The 23,132-nt window shown below is 41.4% G+C and overlaps 1 protein-coding gene across 5 annotated transcripts; it reads left to right on the top strand.

The window, feature by feature from the left end:
- The first annotated feature begins 3,099 nt into the window (after positions 1-3,099).
- Positions 3,100-10,212, top strand: rhoub (ras homolog family member Ub). Of its 5 annotated transcripts, none has more exons than XR_014592789.1 (5): positions 3,100-3,488; positions 5,308-5,366; positions 7,929-8,365; positions 9,683-9,891; positions 9,983-10,212. XR_014592789.1 is itself a non-coding variant. In XM_083886100.1 (4 exons), exons 1-4 carry the CDS (start codon positions 3,272-3,274, stop codon positions 9,822-9,824), a joined length of 855 nt encoding a protein of 284 aa, XP_083742226.1. In that variant the 5' UTR covers positions 3,100-3,271; the 3' UTR covers positions 9,825-10,212. The 5 variants fall into 5 exon arrangements, 3 of the variants coding, with proteins under 3 accessions (XP_083742226.1, XP_083742227.1, XP_083742228.1); XR_014592790.1 differs by having other exon boundaries at positions 9,708-9,891; XM_083886100.1 differs by having other exon boundaries at positions 9,683-10,212.
- Positions 10,213-23,132: the final 12,920 nt, after the last annotated feature.

Consider the following 23,132-nt stretch of genomic DNA (forward strand, 5'->3'; position numbering starts at 1 on the left):
ATTCCTGCAAATAGGTTAAACATTAAATGTTTGAAAAATGTTCTCTTTCATGTTGAACATTTTTTTCAACAACATGAAAGAGACAGACAGTGAAGCCAATATTTACATTTATCCATTTCCTTCATCTCTGACGACACATCACAGTCATTTTATGACAAAACATATATAATACATTACATTTAGCACCTTTATGTGAATTCTTTCAACATTTTCTTGAAACATGAGATGCACCATAAAGATCACTTGTCAGGACGTCCATTGACAGACTGACGGACCAGGAGCAGTGTTCATTTGTCAGATTGATTGTTTCTCTCCTGGAGGAGGAAGCATGAAAACAGCAGGTGCCTTTTTTTAAACTGCAGGTTATTGTGCGTGATCTTACAGCTGCTGACCATCGCTTACAGCAAACGCTCGCTAAGAACGGGGGGTTTTGTATCTCGACAACAATACTTGTGTGAATGTACATGTGCACCATGACGAGTTAACTTATGCAGCATTGTGTAACTAGTCAAATAAATTTTAGGATTAATGAAAGTATTCAGGATACTCTTTTCCCTTTAGAAGATGCTTTAAAAAAAAAAAAAAATCAAAAGGACAGAAACTGCCAAAATTCATAATGAATTAATTTTTTTTAAAAAACACATTTTTGTATGTTGTTATTAATTGTTCTTTCTTTATTTGTAATTTTGGCTGTTTCTGTTCACCGCACCAGTATTGTATCATTTCTGCTTCTTCGTCACTGATCGTTTTCTTCCACCTTCAGCAAAGTCAATGAGATACTGATGAAATTAACAAACTAACTCCCTCATGTGTCCACGCAGCCTGACACATAGAGGAAGCTGATTACCTGAGAACTGTCTTGTGAAATTATATTTAAACACAAACTGGTGTGTATCTTAATCGTAAACACTTTGGATTATCAGGTTTCTATTATGTGACTAAAATCAAATTGTAACAGGACAAAAACAAACTCCAAGTCATTAAAACACATTTATAGCAGTATAAGTTGAACATTTTGTATGCTTTAAAATATAGAGTTTAGAATAAACATTGAAAATACATAGTGTAATGTGTATGTTGTATTTTATATATCATTATATCAGGATGAGGACACGATGTTCACCAACCTGCAGGCGGATGGTTGTGTGATCGTGTTGGAAATGTTTCTTGGCCTCATTCAGTCATCAGTGCCACGTTTTAGGTCCCGTCTGAGGACATTGACGTCACATTTTTGCCGTTTTCTTATGGCTTCCTGCAGCATGATAAACTAACTATGACACAAAAAAGAAAATCAGCTCAATTTTGTTCCATGACGTTGACCTCATTACAGTCGTCAGATCTGGATCCAGTAACACAGTGGTTCTCAAACCGTTTAGACAAAGAACAAAACATTATCACCAACACAGAGCAGATTTATTCCCAATAGAATAATCTGCTCTCTCATCATCCTCCTCTTCCTCACATTAAGATTAAGATGGAGTGAGAGATAAGGGGATTATTATTACTATTTATTATTTATTTATTAGTATATTAATGATGAACCACAATCTCAAAGGAAAGTTTCCCAATTCTTGTATATTAGGGGCACACTTGCACAGCACCAGGGATTATGAAGGGTTATAATCAGGTATATGATCGACCAATTATACCAAACAGGTTTTAATTGTAGGTGGAAACAGCAAGGTCTCTGCCAGGTAAAGATTCCACAGCAGACCGGGGTTAAGAAGCGCACAGAAAAGGCCACATTGAGGACAGTCGATGCATGCAAAATGGAAGATGTCGAGCAGTGTCTTCAGTTTACAACTGGCAGAAACCTGTCAGTCGTTGCTCTGGACCGGTGAGTCAAACGTTCAAATACAATCCTGACTGTCTCCAGGTAACAGTGAATCATAGCACAGGAGGTTTCCTTTGCAAGTTTGGACCAGCGTTTGTACAAATGGAGTTGGGGATTTGGTCAGGGTAATTCATTGTTTCCCTAGTGCTGAGAAATACAAGCAGATACTTCTATATCCATCATACAGGATCATCAGGGAGGAATATGGTTGGCCCAAACAACAACAACAACAACAACAACAAGCACATAACCAGAACTATCTTCAGTGGAAAGAAGAACATAAAGATTCTTGAGATATATATACGTATATATATATATAGTTTTATGTAGCAAACATTTTTTTAAAAGGGTGCAAGTTCAGTGCTTGGTCCTGCCTTCTACCACAAGAGGGCGACAAAGGTCAAGAGTTAATCTCGTCCTCATTATATCCAGCTGTGCAAATGTGTCTGACCTTTTCTCCTGAACCAGTGCAGTTTGAAAAAAAAAGAACCAGGCAGAAGGTAAGTTACGTTTTCTTGTAAATATATATATATATTTGTATATATGTATATGTATATATACATGTAAAGTTTATTTATACATATATATAAATATATATATGTATATATATAAAACTCTCCTTGCAGCATGAGCTGGCAACAAACGAAAGTAGGTCAGGCGGTCTGGTCTGGTCTGGTCTGGTCTGGTCTGACTTACTCAGTGACTGACAGGGGGTTTGAAATTTCAGCACGTTATGATGCATCATCTTCAAAATGGACACCAGTGACTTCTTCTCACTGATGTCTGGACAAGACAAGTATGGACCTGCTAACACAAGGTCAACCCGCTACACTGTTGGATCATTGTACCCCAGGTTATTAACAGTTTAACAGTGTTGTGTGAATGTGATATGTATGTAGATCATATAGATATATATATGTATATATATATTCACTGATTGATTAATATTTTTATAAACATATGTATGTATATATATATATATGTGTGTGTGTGTATATATATATGTATGTGTATGTATAAATATATATGAGTGTGTGTATATATATGTATGTGTATATATAAACATATATATGAGTGTGTGTATATATACGTATATATGTATAAGTGAAGAAAAGTCCACCTGCGTCTGTTCAGGCCTCTCTGCTGTGAGGAGGTGAAGGGGGCGTGGTTAGTCAAATGACTGTGAACATATACGGCGTCAAGATCCGCCCTCGTGTCGTAAAGTGCGGATTTTCTCTCTGGAGTCGGGATGGTGAGACGCCACAGTGAGTTTGACAGCGCGCGGGCAGAGAGGTAACCCACGCTTTTTACGCACGGACTTTTATTTTGTTTGGCACGGCACAGTTTCGAGATAAAGGGGGGAACCTGTTCTTCCCATGGTGGACGCTTCGTCTGGCCGTCGAGGAGAGAGAGAGCGGTCAAGTGCTGCCCGATTGAATGTCACCTTTGTTCACCATGGATTACGGAAGGACCATGGCTCCTCCGGTGCCTCCGCACAACCCCAAACCTGACCGGCCCGGAGACGCGAATGAGCGGCTGCTGAAGTGCGTGCTGCTCGGTGACGGAGCGGTGGGCAAAACCAGCCTGGTGGTCAGCTACACGACGAACGGATATCCCACCAAATACGTCCCCACTGCCTTTGATGACTTTTCGGGTAAGAACACACATCACTGAATGAAACTTCACCCCCATTTTTGATGTAAACGTGTGTTTTGTCTGCACTTGCCTTTTCATCTCTCTCTTCTTCAACATTGCTATGCTTCGGTTGCACCCTCTCACTCCATGCTATGTCCCCCTATGATTTGGCTGTCATCATAGATTTGTTTGTGTTTCCTATCATCTATCTAACCCAACAGGAGCCAGGTTTCCATTTGGCACGGTTCCACTTTCCAAACTGTCTCACTAGTCCCAGCAGGCTTTGTGTCATCAAAAAAGAAAAGAAAGAACAGAATCGTCTTGTTTTAAAGTGATCACCTGTGACCTGTCCATCACCTTTAAAAGGAAATCTATTGGCGCTCTTATTTGTATCCGTATCAGCTATAGCAGGGGTGTCAAACATATGGCCCGTGGGCCAGAACAGGCCCTCCAGAGGGTCCAATTTGGCCCGCAGGATGAATTTGTTAAAATGTCACTATCATACTGTGAAAGACCATATTTTTCAGTTCCAGATGCCTGTGACTAAATGTTTGTGCCTTTGTAGATCCATTGTGATATGTCATGTGTAATGCAGTGTGGTAAATGGTAAACTTCAGTATAATATGAGGAAAAATTTTGAAAAACGTGTTGTTTATAGGTTATTATGTGGTTAGCTTTCTGGTCCGGCCCCCTTGAGATCATATTGTGCAGTATGTGGCCCCTGAAGAAAAATAAGTTGGACACCCCTGAGCTATTGGGTCTATAAGATGAGATATTATAAGAGCACAAATATGATATTGGCAAAATCATTAGCAGGCATGCTTGTTCTGAAACAGTAATCAGAACTGTAAACCCAAGCTGCTGTCATTTATCTTAAAGTTCCTTAAAATCCCAATAAAAGACACACACCACCCTCAGACCAGCACTGGCTCAGCCCTCTGGTACAGCCTGGTCTCTGGTTCAGGGCCTTTTTGGATTGCACAACTCTGCCTATTGTAGTCAGCCTTGACCCACGAGCCCTCTCCTCTATAGTGGAATGGGCACATCTGTTGTAGTGGCTCTGAGGCACAGATTGTCTTTCGCCCGCAGCCTGGCTGACAGAGAGCGATTGTGCAGTTGTGGTGTGGGGGCCCTTAACGGTGATGTCATTTTTTTCAGATCAACAGTGTCCTCTTGAAAGCTGACTTCTGAGCAGTTACGCAATGCCACAGGTGGCAGGGACGCAGCGGAGCATGAGGCTGAGGGAGGGAATGATGATGATAAGTGGGAATTTGGGACCTGAAAAATCAAAGGAATATCATATGTCAGGGATTAGGGAATGATTACTCAGAGGCTCTTTCTCCTTCCTTTTGTTAAAGCAGGGTGCCGTGGTGCCTGTCCTATTACATGAGCAGCTCCAGCAGGCTCTTTGATCAGGTTGTATGACCGACCACTCCGGGCGCACTTTAAATGTTTCCATGTGCCCACTGTGCTCAGTCGTCTAGAAAGAATAATTGGCCCCGTAATGAAAGCCGTCGCAAGGTGACTCATTCACTTTTTCAATCTAAAAGTGAGGCTGACTGGAAGAGTCACACAAAAATCTCTCTCTTTCTCTCAGCGTTGGAATGGCCTCTGTCAAAACACAACAGAGAACAAAGCCCAGCGAGGGGTCCGAGCGACAGTTAAGTGTTATGGCCTCAACTGTAACAAGCAGCAGAGTGGGTGGGCGAGACAGAGCAGAGCAGAGCGGCGGTCTTTGTGTGTCCAACTGGCACGCTCTTGTTTATGCCAGTGAATATGCTTGTGTCAGTTGGTGGCCTTCTACTCATATTTGTCTTTGTTTATTTCTGTTTCAACAGCTGTGGTTCAGGTGGATGGAAACCCAGTCAGACTACAGCTGTGTGACACCGCAGGACAGGTGAGTCTCTCAGCCTTGGCTCCATCTAGCTGTAAATGTCACTTCTTTTTTTTTTCAAAGACTGTGTCATGGTGCAAACTAAAATATTACTTGATCGATTGCCTTAAAGGTGCCATATGTAAGAATGTGGCCAAAAACAGTTACTACATTAAACTTCAAAATACAGAGGTCTTTTAGGTTTCGTTTTCCGACATAACTGGCAACCCGTGGTTGTTCGGCAGCTGAGACTCTACTGACTGCAATGATGGGTAGACGGCGGTAGGTGGCGCCACTAGCCAAAACATGATTTCAAAACATAAACATGATTTGCAGTCTGCAAAATATATTTTTTAATGCAAATATTTTGTCTGTACTGTTGTTGTTGGTGAGTTCAGTTTGTTATATGAACATTATTCCTGAGTCTCTGTGACATATTAGGAGGATTTTATGGCCAGTTGATTTAGATTTATTACATAATGCACCTTTAAAACTTTGCACAAGTATTAATGGACTCCACAGGATGAATCCCAATTATGGTGGCTAATGCTTACATTTTCCTTCAGTGCCTCCACAAATGACTTGTTGTTTACCCAATACCAAGAAAACAAACACAACTTATGACCTAAGATATGACATTTTACCTGCTTCAGCCCATACAGCCAACAACTTCTTGTGAAGCATAAAACCGTCCAAACCACGTGACAACTCTCTTAGACTACAACATGTGATTTGCTCTGTTTTCAGTACGTGCTAAAGCAATTAGATGTCTCATGTGACGTTAACCCTTTAAGGTACTGCTCATCCATTTGGTCGACCACACTTTAAGTCACTATATCTCATTGAAAAATGTATCAAGCTGAACTCGCTAACACTTAATGAATTATGAAAACTAGGTTTATTATGAACAGACGTCTCATCCATTTGGTAGAGGCCTGTATTTGAAATATTGTATGGTCTAATTAAAAAATATATATTGATTGTTGTTGTTATCATAAGTAAATAAAATAATAAAAAATGCAAAGAAACAATTTTTCCTTTGCTATTTTCTTGGTGCGTGCCTTAAAGGGTTATACAAAAATATGATTAATTGTGAAAGAAAGCAATTGTGAATCATTCGTGAAATATGAATAAGTCCATTTGCAGCCTTTGCTGTCTACTCTTGCTTTGGGGCTTCGTGCTTGACATTTGAAGCCGCTCAGTCGTCAGCCCGTGTGAAGACAGTAGAATTCCTCAGCCTCTACAGGTATTACAGTATCTTGTGGCAGCGGTTTGGCTGTAGGTGATGTAAAGAAAATTGAAAAGACTTTTCTTTTTCCAGTCTGTCTGTCTGTCTGTCTCCTCCGATAAGAACATGGTGGCGCAACAAACCTGTCGGGCAAAAGTTATTGACTCATAATATCGCTAAGAACACTTTGTGAAAGAGTGTTTATATTTTCTCTCGGGCATGGGTGGTTTTTTTTTTGTTGGTTTTTTTCATCTCGATAGAAACCTGCCCTTCGGGAGCAGCATATTTGACACATTTCACAAATATTAACTGCCAGTTCTACGCAGAATCAAAGACATTTTGGCAGTGAAGTGGAACACATTAAAAAAAAACAAAAAAAAACCTCACAGCATGTTGCAAGCTGCACACAGTGTTCAAACTGCACTCACACACACACACGCATATACACACACACAAGCACCCACACATGCAGACAAGCTTGGGCAAATAAGGGCGGATAAAAGTCCTCAAACACTTACTGTACTGGTGCAGTTTCATAAGAGGTAAGCTAGAGCCAGAAATGGGGGGGGGGGAACAGAACCAAATGACTGAGATTTGGACAGAGACGATAACAGCTGCAGCCAAAAGCTGCGATAAACAAAGTTGCTCCACACTCTGAGAGGTTGATACGTCTGCACAGTCCGCGTCATCACATCAACAAAGCAAAGCCCAAACGTTGATTAAGTGTCTACTGTATTCCCCCCCCCGCACCCAGCTCCGGTTCCACATGTGAACAGTTTGAATAAGCGGTTGTTTCTGCAGATTAGAGTTGCGTTAAGAAATCAGAAAGGTGCCGGCACGGAGCATTGTACGGGGATTAGGCGAGATGTGTGCCACAAACCGAGGGAGTTAAGAGGGAGAGAGAAGGAGTGGTTTGTGTCGAGTTTCTGCAAAACCTTAATCTGTGTGTACCCAAGGATGTGGGGGGCTTGTTTGTCAAAGCTGTGTGTGTCTCCAAAGTGTTAATTTACCTTGGATGACGTAAATAAGTGGGCTGGGCTCATATATATACATATATATGTGTATGTATATATATGTATATGTATGTGTATATATATGTATATGTATGTGTATATATATATATATATATCTATATATATGTGTGTATGTGTAGAGTAGTCATTAAGCGATTATTGGCTGCCTTTCCTGTGATGTGATGCTGCTTGAGCCAGTGAAGTGCACTTGTGTGTGTGGTCTGTCTGAGACACGCATTTCCACAGAGCAAAGATAATCGTGAGCAAAGCCAAATGGAAAATCTTGTCTGATTTGAAAATAATGGGACACGACCACATTGCTAACTCTCGCTCTCTTTCCACCAGGACGAATTTGACAAACTCCGGCACTTCTGCTACAGTCGAACTGACGCCTTGCTGCTCTGCTTCAGCGTGGTCAGCCCCGCGTCCTTTCAAAACGTCTGGGAGAAGTGGGTCCCGGAAATCCGCCGGCGGTGCCCTCTGACGCCCGTGCTCCTCGTGGGCACGCAGTGCGACCTGCGGCAGGACGTCAAGGTGCTGATCGAGCTGGCGAGGCGGCGGGAGAGGCCCGTGTTGGACGAAGACGCCAGAGCGCTGGCGGAGAAAATCGGCGCGGTGACGTACATCGAGTGCTCGGCGCTGACGCAAAAGAATCTGAAGGAGGTGTTCGACGCCGCCATCGCTGTGGGGCTGCGGCAATCTGACAGGAGGGCACGACGGGAGAGGAAGGTCCGCAGCACTGCTGATAAGATGAAGATGCTCTCCAAGTCCTGGTGGAAGAAGTACGTGTGTGTCCAATAGGAGGAGCACAGATAAGACTTAACTTGGATGTAAGGACTTAATTTTTCACTTGGACGACCCCAGATGTGCCGGTCAGAATGACTTTAATTCAGTGGAACAACAGATCAGTGGAGGCAGAGTGAGCCTGTCTGAGCTGTAGAGTGGTTGGAGGTTTGGCACCCTTTTCATTGTGGCCATAAAGTATCCAAAGTTAATGCCTGAAAGACAGAGAACATGAGGCTATAACCACTGTCTGCTGCTCCGAGCCTTGACTGAATTGTTAAATATGACTGTGACCAGCGCTCGACCAAAAATTATGGAGCTAATACATTTTTTTTTATGGCACATGGACTTCATGGACTTGTCCAAAGGAAATGTGAGCTGACTTTGAGGGGAGGTGTCCGGCGCCAATGTTATGTACTTAAAGTATACTCCGATTCGATACCTTTCTTTAACAAAGCGTACTATTTCTATGTGTTCTACTGTAATCCAGCACCCAACACTTGTGACTGACACTCACCTTAAAAGCTCCAGTCTGAGCTGCAATAGTTCTGCTATTGAAAGCCAATGCACATTTGTTTTCAAAGTTAGGAGGGCGTCTTTAACTTCACTGACAGCTTAAGCTAAGAATCGGATCAAGCGTAATTAACTCGTCGTCTTTTGAATTACACTCAAATGCATAAGAGTATAAATTTTTATCAAATCGTTTTTGATGTGAACAGTCACATTAGTCTTCCGATCCATTTCTGTTAAGGCCGCATTATACTTCTCCGACTGCGTAATGCGTTCTCCGACTGCGTAACCACGGAGACCTCTCAAGCCTTTATTGAGGGGCGAGAAATTGGCCGCTTAGAGTCTAAACATGTGCTGTGTGTATTAAGATATGAAGTATTTATAGTCAGCGACGTTGTCAGCGGTGATCAGCTCCGCCTCTGTGGACGCTCGGTGTGCACTGTGGCCGGCGCAGAGCAGCGATCGCTTGCCCTGTTCTGAGGACCAATCGCAGCCCTTGCCGTCTCCGTTGTCCCTTGACGGAATAACGGACACTTAAAAATATTTCGTACAGTCGGAGACGACGCAGAGGCTCTCTGACAGGCTCTCCGTCGACGCAGAGGGCTCTGTGTAACCCACGTAGAGCACTTTACGCAGGAGTATAAATTGGCTTTAGCCACACACACACACACAGTGAGAGTTCTCCTCACCAATACACATAACCTGGCTAACACATGTCTGCTTTAGGGTTTAGAGGTTTTAAGTATTCACTTTGACCTAAAAAAGCTTTACTAGAATGCTTTTACACATGGTCTCTGTTTCATTAGGTTGGGTTGTGTCCTTATCAAACAGAGTCCAAACATATCACCAAAGTCTTGCCATGCAATGGCCTTTGGACCAGTGGACGTTTACTCATTATCAGTGAAAAAGAAATGGCTGATCAGCAACTACGCCACCCGGTTGAGATAATCACAGGGCCTTTCTTTCATCGTCATCGTCGCCACAGCCTTAAAGAGATAAGTGTCGGTCTTTGTCAGTAAGTGCGTTGGAGCGTTCTCCTAATCTAACAGTGAATGAGGTGAAGTCACCAAAGAAACTGATTCTAATGTTTGCTTCTTATTTTTCAGAAGCCTCGTCGTTCAAGCTCTGTCTATTTATCTGAGTCCAATCTGGGCCAATAACCGATCAACAGCAATACAGGACAGATGTGTGAAACATGATATGTTGTTATGTATGTTACATAGTAATCATTTTTAAGATGCTGTCCCAACTCTGAATGGCGCTCAACAGTATGAGCGTTTCAGTCGTTTCAATTCTGGCATGGAATCGTTTTTGTTTGAGCTGTATGAGCAGAACAAAATAAAATGTGAAATATTTAACCTGTTTTCACGGCTGATGTTTCCACTGACATGTTATTTTGACAGTCGCACTCGCTGGAGAGAATATGATATATACGGAGGTGGGTTTACTCATGTCTTAGGTCACCAGATATGAGGGTGTGAAAAAGGGGTTTTGGCAGGTGTTATGTTTTACGTAACCTGACGCGGCTGCGGGTTTGTTAGGTTACACAGAAGCGTTGGAGAAAGCATTGTTAATGTGAACTGTAAAGAAATAGGCCAGACGCTTTCATAAAATACTTCTACCATCCGTCTAACACAGTTGCAGTCTTTATTTGTTCCACACACCACACACACACACACACCGTAGCTATTCCCTGCTTTTAGGAAGCCGTGTAGTCCAAACCGCTGTGGGTCAGCCACAAGTAGAAAGGATGGAGCCTGGTAAGATGGATTTTTCACTAGCGGGAAATCAAGTTGCCTTGCAATGTTTGATTTTATGTGCTTTATTAAGACATTTGCAGTACATATTGCCAAAAAAACTGGTTATATATGATTAAGACTATTAGGGTTTTGACACAAATGTTCCTTCTGTCTTTCAAAATTTAAACATAGTGTAATTGAGCATAATAAACATACACTATACTCCAAATTGACCGGAGCCAGGGTTGTGTCAGGAAGAGCATCCGGCGAAGAAATCTGCCAAATCAAACATGCGGATCATCCACTGTGGCGACCGCTAAAATATGTAGACTGAGGGCGATGTTTAATCCAGAGGCTAACTGACTTTGAAACATAAGAAATAGCAGCTTTATCCAAATATATTTGCTTTTTTTATAACTTGACATACAATTATAGAGGTACCTTAATACCCATATAATGGTCTTGGCCAAAACTTTGTCTGCCCAATCTATTAACTCTAATTCGTTGAATAACATGGTCGCTATTTTTTGGAGCCTAATACGATTTATTGTACACTGTATAGTTGGTGTAATAATAATAATGTAGCATTAATTGAATTTACCATGTCCCACAACATCATGCACTTCTTAGACAGGAAAAAAAACCTGAATAAAGAGTAGCAACCAACCCTGCCACAGTCTTTACACACACTATATTCTGCTTAATTTCTGAAAAAGAGTTTCAAGAAAAACATGAATAATTAAAAAAAATAAAAAAAATGTTAAAGTGAGGAAAGAGTCAAATGAGAATTTAAGGATTTAGCCTCAGAGGTTTTGTCTGCACCAAGTCTTCTAACTATGCAGGATCAGATGATTATAATGACCCAAAATATGCCTTCCCTCCTATTCATAGCGATGTGTCTACACCGCAGTATACAACAATGGGCAGAGAATGACAGTGAGCTAGGTATCTTGTGCTTGTTTAGAGGCACTAATCATAGGGTAGACGGGCTAAAAGGGAGTTTGTGTCGTCTGGCAGACTGAAGATTAGTATGTTGTCCAGCCTCAGTGTGGCTGAAACTAATTTAAGACTGGTGCCAAATGGTCTAATTATGATAGTTGGTGTGGCTCCACTTTCCACCAGTATTTTAGCAAGAAACCCCCCCATTGTTGTGTCTGAGGCAGCCATTTTGTGAAGCATCCCTCTGATTTAGTTTTGTGACGGGTGCGTCTGACTGACTACAAAACCTGGTACCTGTCGGCTTGAAATTGGACTTGTCTGTGCGAGAATATTGGAGACGTCAGTCATGAAACTGCCAGACAGGAAACACATCAGGGAAGACATCGCTCAGTGAGATTCTTTGCTCGTGTTCAACTTTCTCCACAAACCATACAGACAGATTAGCTTCACCACAGTGCTCCCAGAGAGCCTAAAGACACAGATGCTGTTGTGTTTTTTTTGTTTTTTTTTTATAATTTATCCTCAGTGAAAATTATCTTTCGCCACAGTTTCAATGTCTATAACAAATACTGTTGGCCCTACCTGTGTAAAATGAAAGCACTATAATATGAATCCATACATTCTCTTCAACAAAGTTTAAATACAATCAGTGCTGTGCAAAAAGGTTAACGCGCGTTAACGCATGACACGTTTCCATGACGACTGACCGGAAAAAAAAGGGCATGACGTCATGTCCAGGCACCGTTTACCAGTTAGCTCCTTTAGCTGTATTAGCTCATTTTAGCACCGCTAGCGCGCCTACAGTCAAACTGGAGAGGTCTGTTTATTAAACAAGAGCAGCGCTAGCAAATAACCAGCGTACCTTTGTACTGCGTATGTGTGCCTCTGTTTTTAAAGTTTAGCGTTACTTTAGAGACTCATTTTCACGATCCGGAGTCACGTAAACATGACGTCATGCGCGTCTTTTTCCCAAAATGTAATTTTTAAGTATAGTCCTGGATATAAACAGCTGTAATGTAAGAATGTGGCCCAAAATGGTCACTACATTCAAATATTTTAAAAAAGAGGTCTTACAGGTTTCGTTTTCTGACGTAACTGGCAACCCGTAGTTGCTCGGCAGCTGAGACTCTACTGACTGCAATGATTGGTAGATGGTGGTAGGTGGCGCCACATGCCAAAACATGATTTGCAGTCAGCAAAAGATTTTTTTAATGCAAATATTTTGTCTGTACTGTTGTTGTTGGTGAGTTCAGTTTGTTATATGAACATTATTCCTGAGTCTCTGAGTTGCTTTAGATGTATTACATAATGCACCTTTAATGCTATAGATGAGGTAATGGTGTTGAATGGGTGGCCTTGTCGACTCCAGCCGGTTGCTGCGTTAGCTGTTAAAACTCAAATGGTCATTGAACTTTTCAGCCCTGTAAACCCACTTTTCTTTACATAACTTCTGAGAATCATTTAGGCAACAACTGAACTCTGTCTCCACATACGCACCTCCATAATCAGTTTTGATGTCTTAAAGCTGGTGACTGAGTTTTCTGCCCCCCCACAAGAAAAATATATAATTGCTAACACTGGAGCTGAGCCCACAGGGCAGGGATTACTGGGCCACATGAACCACATACGTCAGTGGAGTCTGTGCTGTGGTGTGAACTGTGAAGACTGTGGTCCAGTTTGTACATTGTCTTAAGGATTAACTGTTGCTCAAGCTCTTGTAATGCAATGCAATGTCTGAGGCCCTGATTAAAAGACAGTCATACAATAGATTTATCCAGCTATGAGGCGTATATGAGGCGTTTATATTGGAGGGGACAGTATTTCATAAGTATTTGTTTGGCTCCCCTTTCATTTACTATTAATATTAGTGCACTGTTCTGGTTGCTCCAACACACCTGATTCAAATGAAGCCCAATAATGACTTATTCATTTGAATCAGGTGTGTTGGAGCAGGGCAACATCTAAAACAATGCAGGGTAATATTCTCCGGGGATCAGGGTTCAGGAAACACTGGTCTATCCACCCAGCGTTACCCATATACCACTGAAGGTCCACGCCAGGTTTTCCTTTTTACATACCTACAACAACTCAGACAGCACATATTTGCTAGTTGCTACAGCAGGTCAAACGTCATCAAAACCATCAAAGCTGGCCGAGGTAACGTTAGCCTTAGTGCCATCTCACAATGTTCAGCTTTTGTTAAAGCCTTATTCTTTTGTTCCATAGTCTCTGTATTAGCAATAGGTCATGTTAGATTCATGTTAGATTCAACTAAACAGTGAAAAAGGATGCTACTAGCGTTAGCTATGACGAGTAGCCTATAGCATTAAGAGCAGGTATTCTCTGTATTCTAGGCCTAACTTGTCATTTGTCATTTGTTGCTGTTATTTCATGCTAATTTCTTGACTCATTTATTTCAGTTATAAAAAAACAATGCTCAGTCATCTTTATCTCTCTTATATATATATATAGATGCTGCAGACTGAGAGTGGGTCAGGGGCAGCATCACGTAGGGACAGTGAAGGCAGTTCCATCGCTGAGGTGAGTTTTTATTTAAAAATGGCCAACTAAATATACTTTTTGTTGATGAATCATCCTAGGCTCGACTCACTTTATATACGTTTTTGTCAAATGCCTTTCATTATCTTATCTTAAAAAACAGGCTGATGCATGTGGACCAGTTGAATGATGACTTTTTATTGAGTAGGTCTGAATTAGTTGAATGGATAGTTTTGTTTACTTCTTTGGGTAAAAGTAGGCATCTAACAACCTGTTCAATTACGCCAGGATGGCATCTACTTTGTCCCCCACACCCCCCACATTACAAATGCTTCTGATGAATGCTGATGCCTCTGACAGCAACCTGAGTCTTATGTTCCCCCCCTTGTGTATTTGACATCTCTACTTGTCAATTTGTCTTCATTCCCATGTCTTCCTGTTTGTTGTCCCTTGCTTCCCTTGTAGTGGCCTTAGTTCAGTTTTTGATGTTTAGTGGTGTTTTGGGATATTTTCACCGTAGTGTCTGCCCTGAGTTGATACAGTTGTCTTTCTTTTGTCATGCTATAGATTCTTTAAAGACTTGCATGACAGCAAGACCTACATAAATCCTCTTAGATAACACTTACACCTCCAAAGAAATGTTTCAAGTCCTCTCCAGTATGAACATTTTCCAAGGATAACTGTAAATGCGTGTCTCTCTCTCCACTTCTGAGAACCATAGCCACTGACCTGCTGCACCTCACACAGCTGTTACAGAGTGGCCTGTCTGGCATGCTACAGTATGACGTTGCTCGCAGGATTATGTTTTAATAAGCTTATATAAACACCCCCCACAGTCAGCTCTCATTATGTGAAGCTAATTGAGTTGCTCTGTCCCAGGGTCAGCAGGGTCTCTTTGAACAACTCTTATGTTTTGCTATAAAGAGGCCCATCGCTGCCATTCAGAACATCTGTCCTGCAGTCTGTTGAACATCTGTCTGTCCTCGCGGCAAACTGTTTTGATGTGAACGTCTGTATTGTTGCACATGCGTGTGCAACATAGAGGTGTTGTTGTCTTTTCTGTAAAGAGGTGCTTCAGCTGCAGCCTTGAGGTAAACGTAACTGTAAAAATAACAAACGAGAATACAAAACTTGTTTAGGCATCTGTCAAACTGAAAAAATATTTGTCCCTTCTTACCTTGGTGTCCTACTTCTCTTACTTTCCTGGTGTATTTATATTTTCAACAAACCAAACTTGAATATCTGGGCTAGCTTTTCCACCAAAACATGTTCATGAAGTACCAGTAGCAAAGGTTTTCACTTCACATTACACATCAACTAGATAGACGGGTCGGAAATGTATACATTCAAAATTGCCAGATATGTTATTTTCAGGTTCATTTGTATTAACTTTGCTCAGTACATGCACATTTATCATTCTCTGGGGCAATTGCAGTACAGTGGGTCAGGTGCACAGTGCCTCTGCAATGACGTCACCTGACCAATACTTTGGTTTATGCAGTAACAGAAAACGCACTCCCCCCTGCCTCAGCTGCACTTTATCTTTAGTGCAGTTACATTTTAGTATTGGTATGTAAATGTCATGGCATGCCTGCGTTAGCACTGAGCTCAAAACACAAGGCTTATATGACAAATAATAACCCTGAGATATTTGTACTTGGGCATTATTTGTTCTAAATGTTAAGAGGTAAATGATTGACAGGGAATATTGCCAATAAATCCACTGCTGGGAACTGTAAAATACTGCTGCTGGACATTTGTCCAAGTCAGAGAAGGCTGTGTCCTCTAAAGTGCTTGTTTTTTGCCACCGACATGGTCTGATGGTTATTGCAATTATGTCTGACAACATCGAAGAACTGGTTTCCTAGCAAGAGAGACCTTTTCGTTCAATTGCATGATTCTTTGTTGTTTATCCAGAAACAGCTTTCTATAAAAAAAAAAACACTAGACTCCATTAACATAAACAGTAATTTTACCTTGTTAAATGAAATAGTGTCTCAATCTGTTACATAGTTTGTGTTATTATGTGGTGATTGAATTGAGGCAAAATGGCCTAAATACTTCTGCCACCACTGAAAGTTGCACAAGGACATAAACGAAGCAAATATTAAAGCCAAATGTTTTCATTTTTAGATAAATGGATCATAATTGAAGTTACCAGTTCTCTTTTCTCATAAAAAAACTTTTCCTGAACCGTTTTTAAGTTGTGGTATTAGATGGAAAAATGTTTTGTGCTTTCCCAATTCCAATTTTCTGTCTTTCCTGTGATTCCATTCGTTGTAGAGCACAGGTGTCAAACTGCCGGCCCGTGGGCCATATGCGGCCCTCGAATCGATGACATGCGGCCCCCTACTGAATATCATGTTATAATGAAAACAAGGCCCACGACCTCACCGTCTTTTAAATGCAGTGTTTTGCTGAGGCACAGCTGCCAGCGAGGTGATGGAATATAATATGATATAATATATGTTTGTTAGCAATGCTAGCAAAGTTGTTTGAAAGGTTTTGCAGATTCAAAACGGCGTGACCACGGCAACCCTTGGCGTTTTGGCGAATTTTACCATTCGCCACGATACACGAAGTGCCCTATGACTAAGTTGTTTTTTTCCCACTTTTTGTTCTCTAGGCCGGCCCCCTATTGACCACACTGGACGCTCATTGGCCCCCAGGTCATTTGACTTTGACAACCCTGTTGTAGAGCGTTAAACAAACTAGCAGTGACTCGTATCATGTGTTGCCTCGTGTGTACTCGTCACGTGCGTCCCTCACAATGTATTGGGTATTTTAGAGGTAAACATTGAAGTAGGTCGAGTAATTTTCCTCTGTTTATGGTTGAGAGCACACAGCTGAAAAGATAATGAACCTGTTTTATAGAGTGAGATGACAGAAGTATCTGCTCCTTATCTGCAGCTCTGCCGCACAATAGAAACTCTGGTCCGTTGACACTTGCTGTTAATAGTTAGCCTGAGTCATGTCACAATTTCACATGTTGTCTCTCAGGTTTTGAACCATAAATATTTAGTATGATGATGACTAGACCCTTGCCAGATGTGATGTGCTGTTTGAAAATGAGAACGTCTGCTGTTTGTATAACATCTGAAGTTGCTTACACTTTGCTTCTTTTTACTGTTTACTGCTAAATTTAATGGAGGGCGTGAAAAGAGCGGCCGTTCTCTGACTCTAGAAAGCGATATTCCTGATGAAACTGGAGCACAGAAGTAGAAGCTGTAGGGCCTAATTCAATAAGGTTTTTTTTTTTCTTTCTTTCCGTAACATATCATATTCCCTGGAAGGAATCCAACTGTACATCTGATGTCATTAACAGAGACAGTGATTGGCTCACAGCTGCAGCCCACTTGGCTGCTGTTATCCGATTGGCCTCCAGAGACGTACATTGTTCACTGTGCACTGTAGCAATGGCTTATGGGTGAAGTGACCTCATTTACTCGAGGACATATGTGAATATTTTCTTCGACTTGCTTCCTTGCCTCCCTCCTTTGCTTTCATTTCTCTTCACCGAGCACTTACCCTGTCTCTCTGTTGTCGTTATCACTTGCTCTCTTTTATCAGCTTTGTTGCTGTTCCCTCTATTCCCTCTATTGCTGACAGCCCGTGGTGCTTTGATCTCTCATGTGGGACAGATAAGGGTGCGAGTGTGTGTGTGTGTGTGTGCGTGTTTCCATATGCATACGCACACATTCGTGCCCTGTGTTTTCCCCCTGGCCTTGGTTTACCACTGTTTGGACTTCAAATCCAATAGCCTTCAGTTTGACTAATTTACACAGGACAAAGACAACTCCGATAACATTATTGATCTCTCACCATGACCGAGCAGCTCCAAACATCCACACGGATTTGACATTATCAACAAAAGTGCAGTGTTATTCCAAAAGTAAACAAACACTGATGAAATGTGTCCATACAGGATTAGTGACTGATAACGTCAGAGGTGGAAGCTGATTATATATCCAGTGAGTCATTGGTGGCCTGACCAGCTCAACAGGACTAATGGACCGCAGTGTTCTTTGCTGTGACGGTGTTGGCAGATAACTTTGTTCCACATGTGCTGGATGATGTCACAATAATGTTTATTTTTTTGGATTGGTGTAAACGTTCAAGGTTGCACATCTTCATTCACCAGGGTGACATTTTGGTTTTTGAATTGAGGTGTTGTGAAAACTTATGGATGACAACCCCCTGATATTTGGCACAGAATTTCTTGTCCCCTCATGGAGAATTACTTTAAATTCTGTCTCCGTCTTTTCAGTTGGCTGTCACGACCCCTGAATTACAGAGGCGCGCTTTGTTTGGACAGTTGTCTTAGGACTTTGCCTTTTTTTTTTTTACTTTTTCTTTGCACCATCAAAATGTACCTTTTTCCATTTTTTGGACCATGACTACAGTTCCGTTGGTTCATGGTACTTGAACCTTATAGATATAGTAATTTTTAAACCAAACTTTGATGTCTCCTTAACATTAACCAAGTAGCTATATGATCCTCACCCATGCTCTTTCCCTGAGACAAACCAATCATTTTTTTATGCTTATCGTCACCATAGCAGATACAGAGCAGAGAGCACTTGTATGTGTTGCTCTGCAGCACTAATGACAGTTTGTTATTGTTTCAAGTGTTTGCAGTTGAAACTGTATATCTAGTGGAAACTCTTATTAATGTTGCAGGTGTGAAGGAATCTTTTTTTTCCTTCCCCAAGGTTTCCTAATGTCCTACTTTTTTTTCCACTTTGCAGTGAAGACACAGTTTACCTCATGCTGATACATTTTAATAAGCACTCAGTGCCAGAACCTGTGAAGAGTTATGTTACCTCATTATTTGTTTGAGGCTGTTTGAAAGGAATAAGTGGACCAATGTAAGTGACTGCGCGTGTTGCGTTCTCATTTCTTGGCAATCGATCAACACATATGTTTTCGTGCTTAGACTGAAGAGACTCATTTTGACAGGAAACAGAACCACTCATGACCAAGGACTTTCTGTTCTGCATGCAAAGTCAGACAGACGCATGAAATTTGAATCTTTGTGCACTGTAAGCCCAGACAAGGCCAGCTGCTGGAAGTTACTGGAGCAGTTATGTATGCACCTCCCTCTCTCACTGTGAGACCCGGCTCGTTGCCACACCGTGAATCAACTTCCTTATCAGTAAATAAGATGCCACCTGCAGATGCATTCCACTTACATGTCCCTGTACATTGGAGCAATTTAACAGCCCACAGAAGGACAACAAGATGCAGCTTGTACTTTTGACGTACTTTTAGTTCTTCCCTGCCTTTTCTTTTGCACTTTTTTTTTTGCAACGTCTTTGACTTGTGCACATCTGTACTCCATCATCCTCACTCTTGGCTTGTCTTGCTCTGGTTTCCTTTCGTGTCTTCCACACCCACATTCACCTCCCCCCAATCACCACCACCAACACCACTCTGTTGTCATTGTAGATCCCACTTCTGAATAATCTGTGTTCACTTTTCCAATCAAACATGAAAAACAACGACTTTTGACCTTTTGCTTTCTTCTTTCTCTCTCTACTCTTCCAGTCCCTTTTGTTTTTAGCTGTTTACTTCATTCTCCACCTCCAGGTTTATGTAAGTTTCAGGCATTTTTTTATACTTTTATTATTTGCATTTTTGTAGTACATGTGAAGCTGTGTCCAGATATGGATCGAAGGAATTGCCGAATATATACACCCAGATTTCTCTGAAGTTTGCCGTTCAGGTACAACAAACGTATTGGAAACCCTTTCTTGGAGAGACGTTTTCACAACAGCAGCAGAATCTCCAGAGGATACAGGCAAGGGCTTTAGCATGCAGGAAGTAGGACACTATCCATTCACTTGATGTGAATCCTTCAAACTTTCTCCTATGTTCTCACATGAGCTTACTCTGACATTAACCCCACAAGGGAGCAGGCAGGAGAATCTCTGGAGTGACTTCTGCTGACAGTTTGTGTTCATATATATACACTATATACAGCCTCTTCACAGAATCTCCAGAGTTCAGTGCATGCCTGAAAGCAGATTTATAGTCACTCTGTTGCCCTATGCTGTGTAGTCACGCTTCACATACTCCTGAATCTGAATGTGTATAATTAGCGTTCACCCCCGAGTCAAACAACTCAACAAGGCATGCTGTTTTCTGTAATATTTTTTTTATATATATGCAATTATAAAACATTAAAAGTATACAGTAACAGATGCAGCAGTTGCAGGAACCTCCATATAACCAATGCATTGTTTTTATAATACCCCAGACATAATCAAACAGGTTGATTAGGTTTCTTTCTTCAGTGTATCCACTACAGATATCCATAAGGCAATTGACTCTGTCACGCCGTGCTCCAAATCACATCAAGATATGTGAAAATCCATTTGTTCACAGTAAGTTGTTCTGGATGTTTCCACCACATAGCTATTCATTTTAGCTCCAGTCAGACCAGCAAAAATAACTCTTTACAGTGCTCATAAATCCCCAGATGGGATAAATTATTCAGGAGAAGAACTGTGACAGATACAGGTATGGATAGCAAAAAATATATATTTGACAGTTATCAAAAATAGGCCACAGGTGGGAGCTCCCAAGACATATGAAGGGAGGTGCCCTGAGCCCCCAGGGAACACAGTGATCAGCAACTGACAACTGGATGTTAGCTCAGACAGATCCCCAATCAAAATCGGGACCAATTTCTGCAACATCCTTCTTCCAAATACTATAGGGAAACATCCAAATCAGAAACATGGTCCTGGTGGAGACTGTCAGTGATTATATCTTGTGTTTCCTTGATGGCTGATCCCAAGGAACTCCATAAGCCGGCCTGTCCTGAGTTGTCAATAAAAGGAAAAAAGAAGTGACAGGCTTTAACAATTTTTTTTTAGATCTTGAAAAGAACTCATCCCAGTCTCATTGTAGATATCTCCAAAGGTGTAAATACCTCTTTTAGCCCTCTGAAAAATGAACAGGCCTGCCCCCTTGTAAGAAAGAGATTATTGTTAAAAATTGGAGAGTTAAGGTGAAAAGGACATTGAGAAGCCTTAGATTATGTGCAATAATGTGCCCAATCCTCAATTTGCACTGTTTCATAGAAATGTTAGAATAGATAACATCCTGAATTCTCTAAGGAAATACTAACTTCTCTTCCATTTCACACCAGAAGAGCACTGTTTCATGGTTGACCCAAAGGGTTTCAATGAAAAAAACAAGACTGCCAAATCTTCCATCTAGTGTATTGGATTCTGCAGTGGACATTTATTCTAAGCCATTTATTATTCCATATAAATTGTAAAATTGACCATTCCTGCCTATCGAATGCTTTCATGGCATCCAAAGAAATAATGGCTGCTGGTGTTTTTACCATCTTTATAGGCATCAATTATTTGTCACAAATGTCTTACATTGTCAACAGTTAGTCAGCCGTTCATAAAACCTGTGTGGTCAGAGTGTACCAAAAGACACAAGATTAAGCACTTGGTTACCAACAGCAGGAGGTGCCTGCCCGTTAGCCTATAGCATTTAGCCATTGATATTTGTAGCCCACCTTGCTTTTTTAAACACACACACTGAATGATAGATTTATGGAGAGGCCAAAATAAAGGATGCAAAATAGTCACCACCATAATGTTATCACTGAGGTCTATGTTGAATTTGTTTTCCTTTTTGGACTTATTCTGGTACGATTGTGATCTCACAATTCACTCACGGGTGATCGCATTGAAAATGGGGTTAATCGCCTCTTTTAGTGGCTTAATTTGGCTTCAAAAAAGCCCGGCTCTATAGTCGTCTTTCATTTCCAACAGTGAGCTCACACTGAGACTGTGTTTGTCCACTGAAGTCAAAAGCAGAGCTGCCCTCAGTGATTGATTGCTCCGTAATCCCCCACGGCGACAACAAAACACACACTAAAATCACAGTTGTGGGGTTTTCTGCCCTGCACAGCAGGTAACGAGCCCCGAGAGACAGATCACGTGTTTGGCCCGAAACAGCACTCACCTCAACAATCCTCACCGCAGGATGCAAATGCTTCCATTTTTAGCATAATTTTGATTGCGGAAACCATTACTGTGATTCACAAAGACAGGGTTACCCTAACTAGCACTGAACTGCCCATAGTGACCCTGTGACCTCAGCTCCCAGCAAGCTTTGAAACTTGAGTAAGCAGCCCTGACCTCTGACCCCCATCATGCCTCCTCCCACGGTAAGAGGAGCCTACTCTCTCTCCCCCTTCGGACAGGATGTGACCTATAAGAGGAGCTCTGTAGGAGGGCCTTGACCCCAGACATTGTCCAGACTAAGTGTCTGGACCAATCCAGCCACAACTTACAACAAGATGTCAGAGGTTCTGATAAGTGTTTAAAGAGCGATGCGTAGTTATTTTATGTTGTTTCTTGTACTCCATTGGTACGTTCTGATGAACAATTAATCATCGAAGCTAAGATGAGCGTAAAGGTGCCACATGTCATTTGTTTCCAGAACACAATTTTTCTTCCTTCATTTAAAAACACTTAACATCCATAAATAATCAGTCTTACCTGCCTCGGGATACAGAACATTACACCTGAAATACAGGAGTAGATATAGCGAAAATGGAGAAACTATTGCTAGAATTTAGTCTCTTCGACCTCCGGTGCTAAACCACACAAGAAATCGAAGAGAATTGATATGGCTTTGTAATTTTGGATCGTGATGGCTTTCACTAATGCCACCAGCGAAGGGTCTTTTCTGTTAGACAGGTAATAATGTTACAGGTGTGTGTGCGCTTATTGTAAGGGCTGTGATTTCTTAATTGTCCAGATCAACTTAACAATGTAGTAATAAGTGTTACGTAGCTTTTTGTGAGTCATGGAGTTGCCTTTCCGGTCCGTCACCTCGGTTGGAGCTGTGGATTCACATACATGTGCATTCATGTTTGTGGGCGTGGCTTCCACCATAGGAAAAGAGGGAGGATGTGATTGCTAGCTTGCCAATAGTGGATGGCACCTTTTAATGGGTTAATGAGAATTTAAATAAAAAATATCTACTGTATTACTATTTGAATCCCTTTTGGGCATTGAAAATGTTTTTGAAAGAGACAGTTTAA

Source organism: Microchirus variegatus (genome assembly GCF_963457635.1).
Source record: "Microchirus variegatus genome assembly, chromosome: 3".
NCBI lineage: Eukaryota > Metazoa > Chordata > Actinopteri > Pleuronectiformes > Soleidae > Microchirus > Microchirus variegatus.

Coding starts and splice junctions, on each gene's coding strand:
- rhoub (XM_083886100.1), top strand. CDS start 3,272: ATGTCACCTTTGTTCACCATGGATTACGGAAGGACCATGGCTCCTCCG. Junction 3,489..5,307: donor TGCCTTTGATGACTTTTCGG/GTAAGAACACAC, acceptor CTGTTTCAACAG/CTGTGGTTCAGGTGGATGGA. Junction 8,366..9,682: donor TCCAAGTCCTGGTGGAAGAA/GTACGTGTGTGT, acceptor CTGTTTCATTAG/GTTGGGTTGTGTCCTTATCA.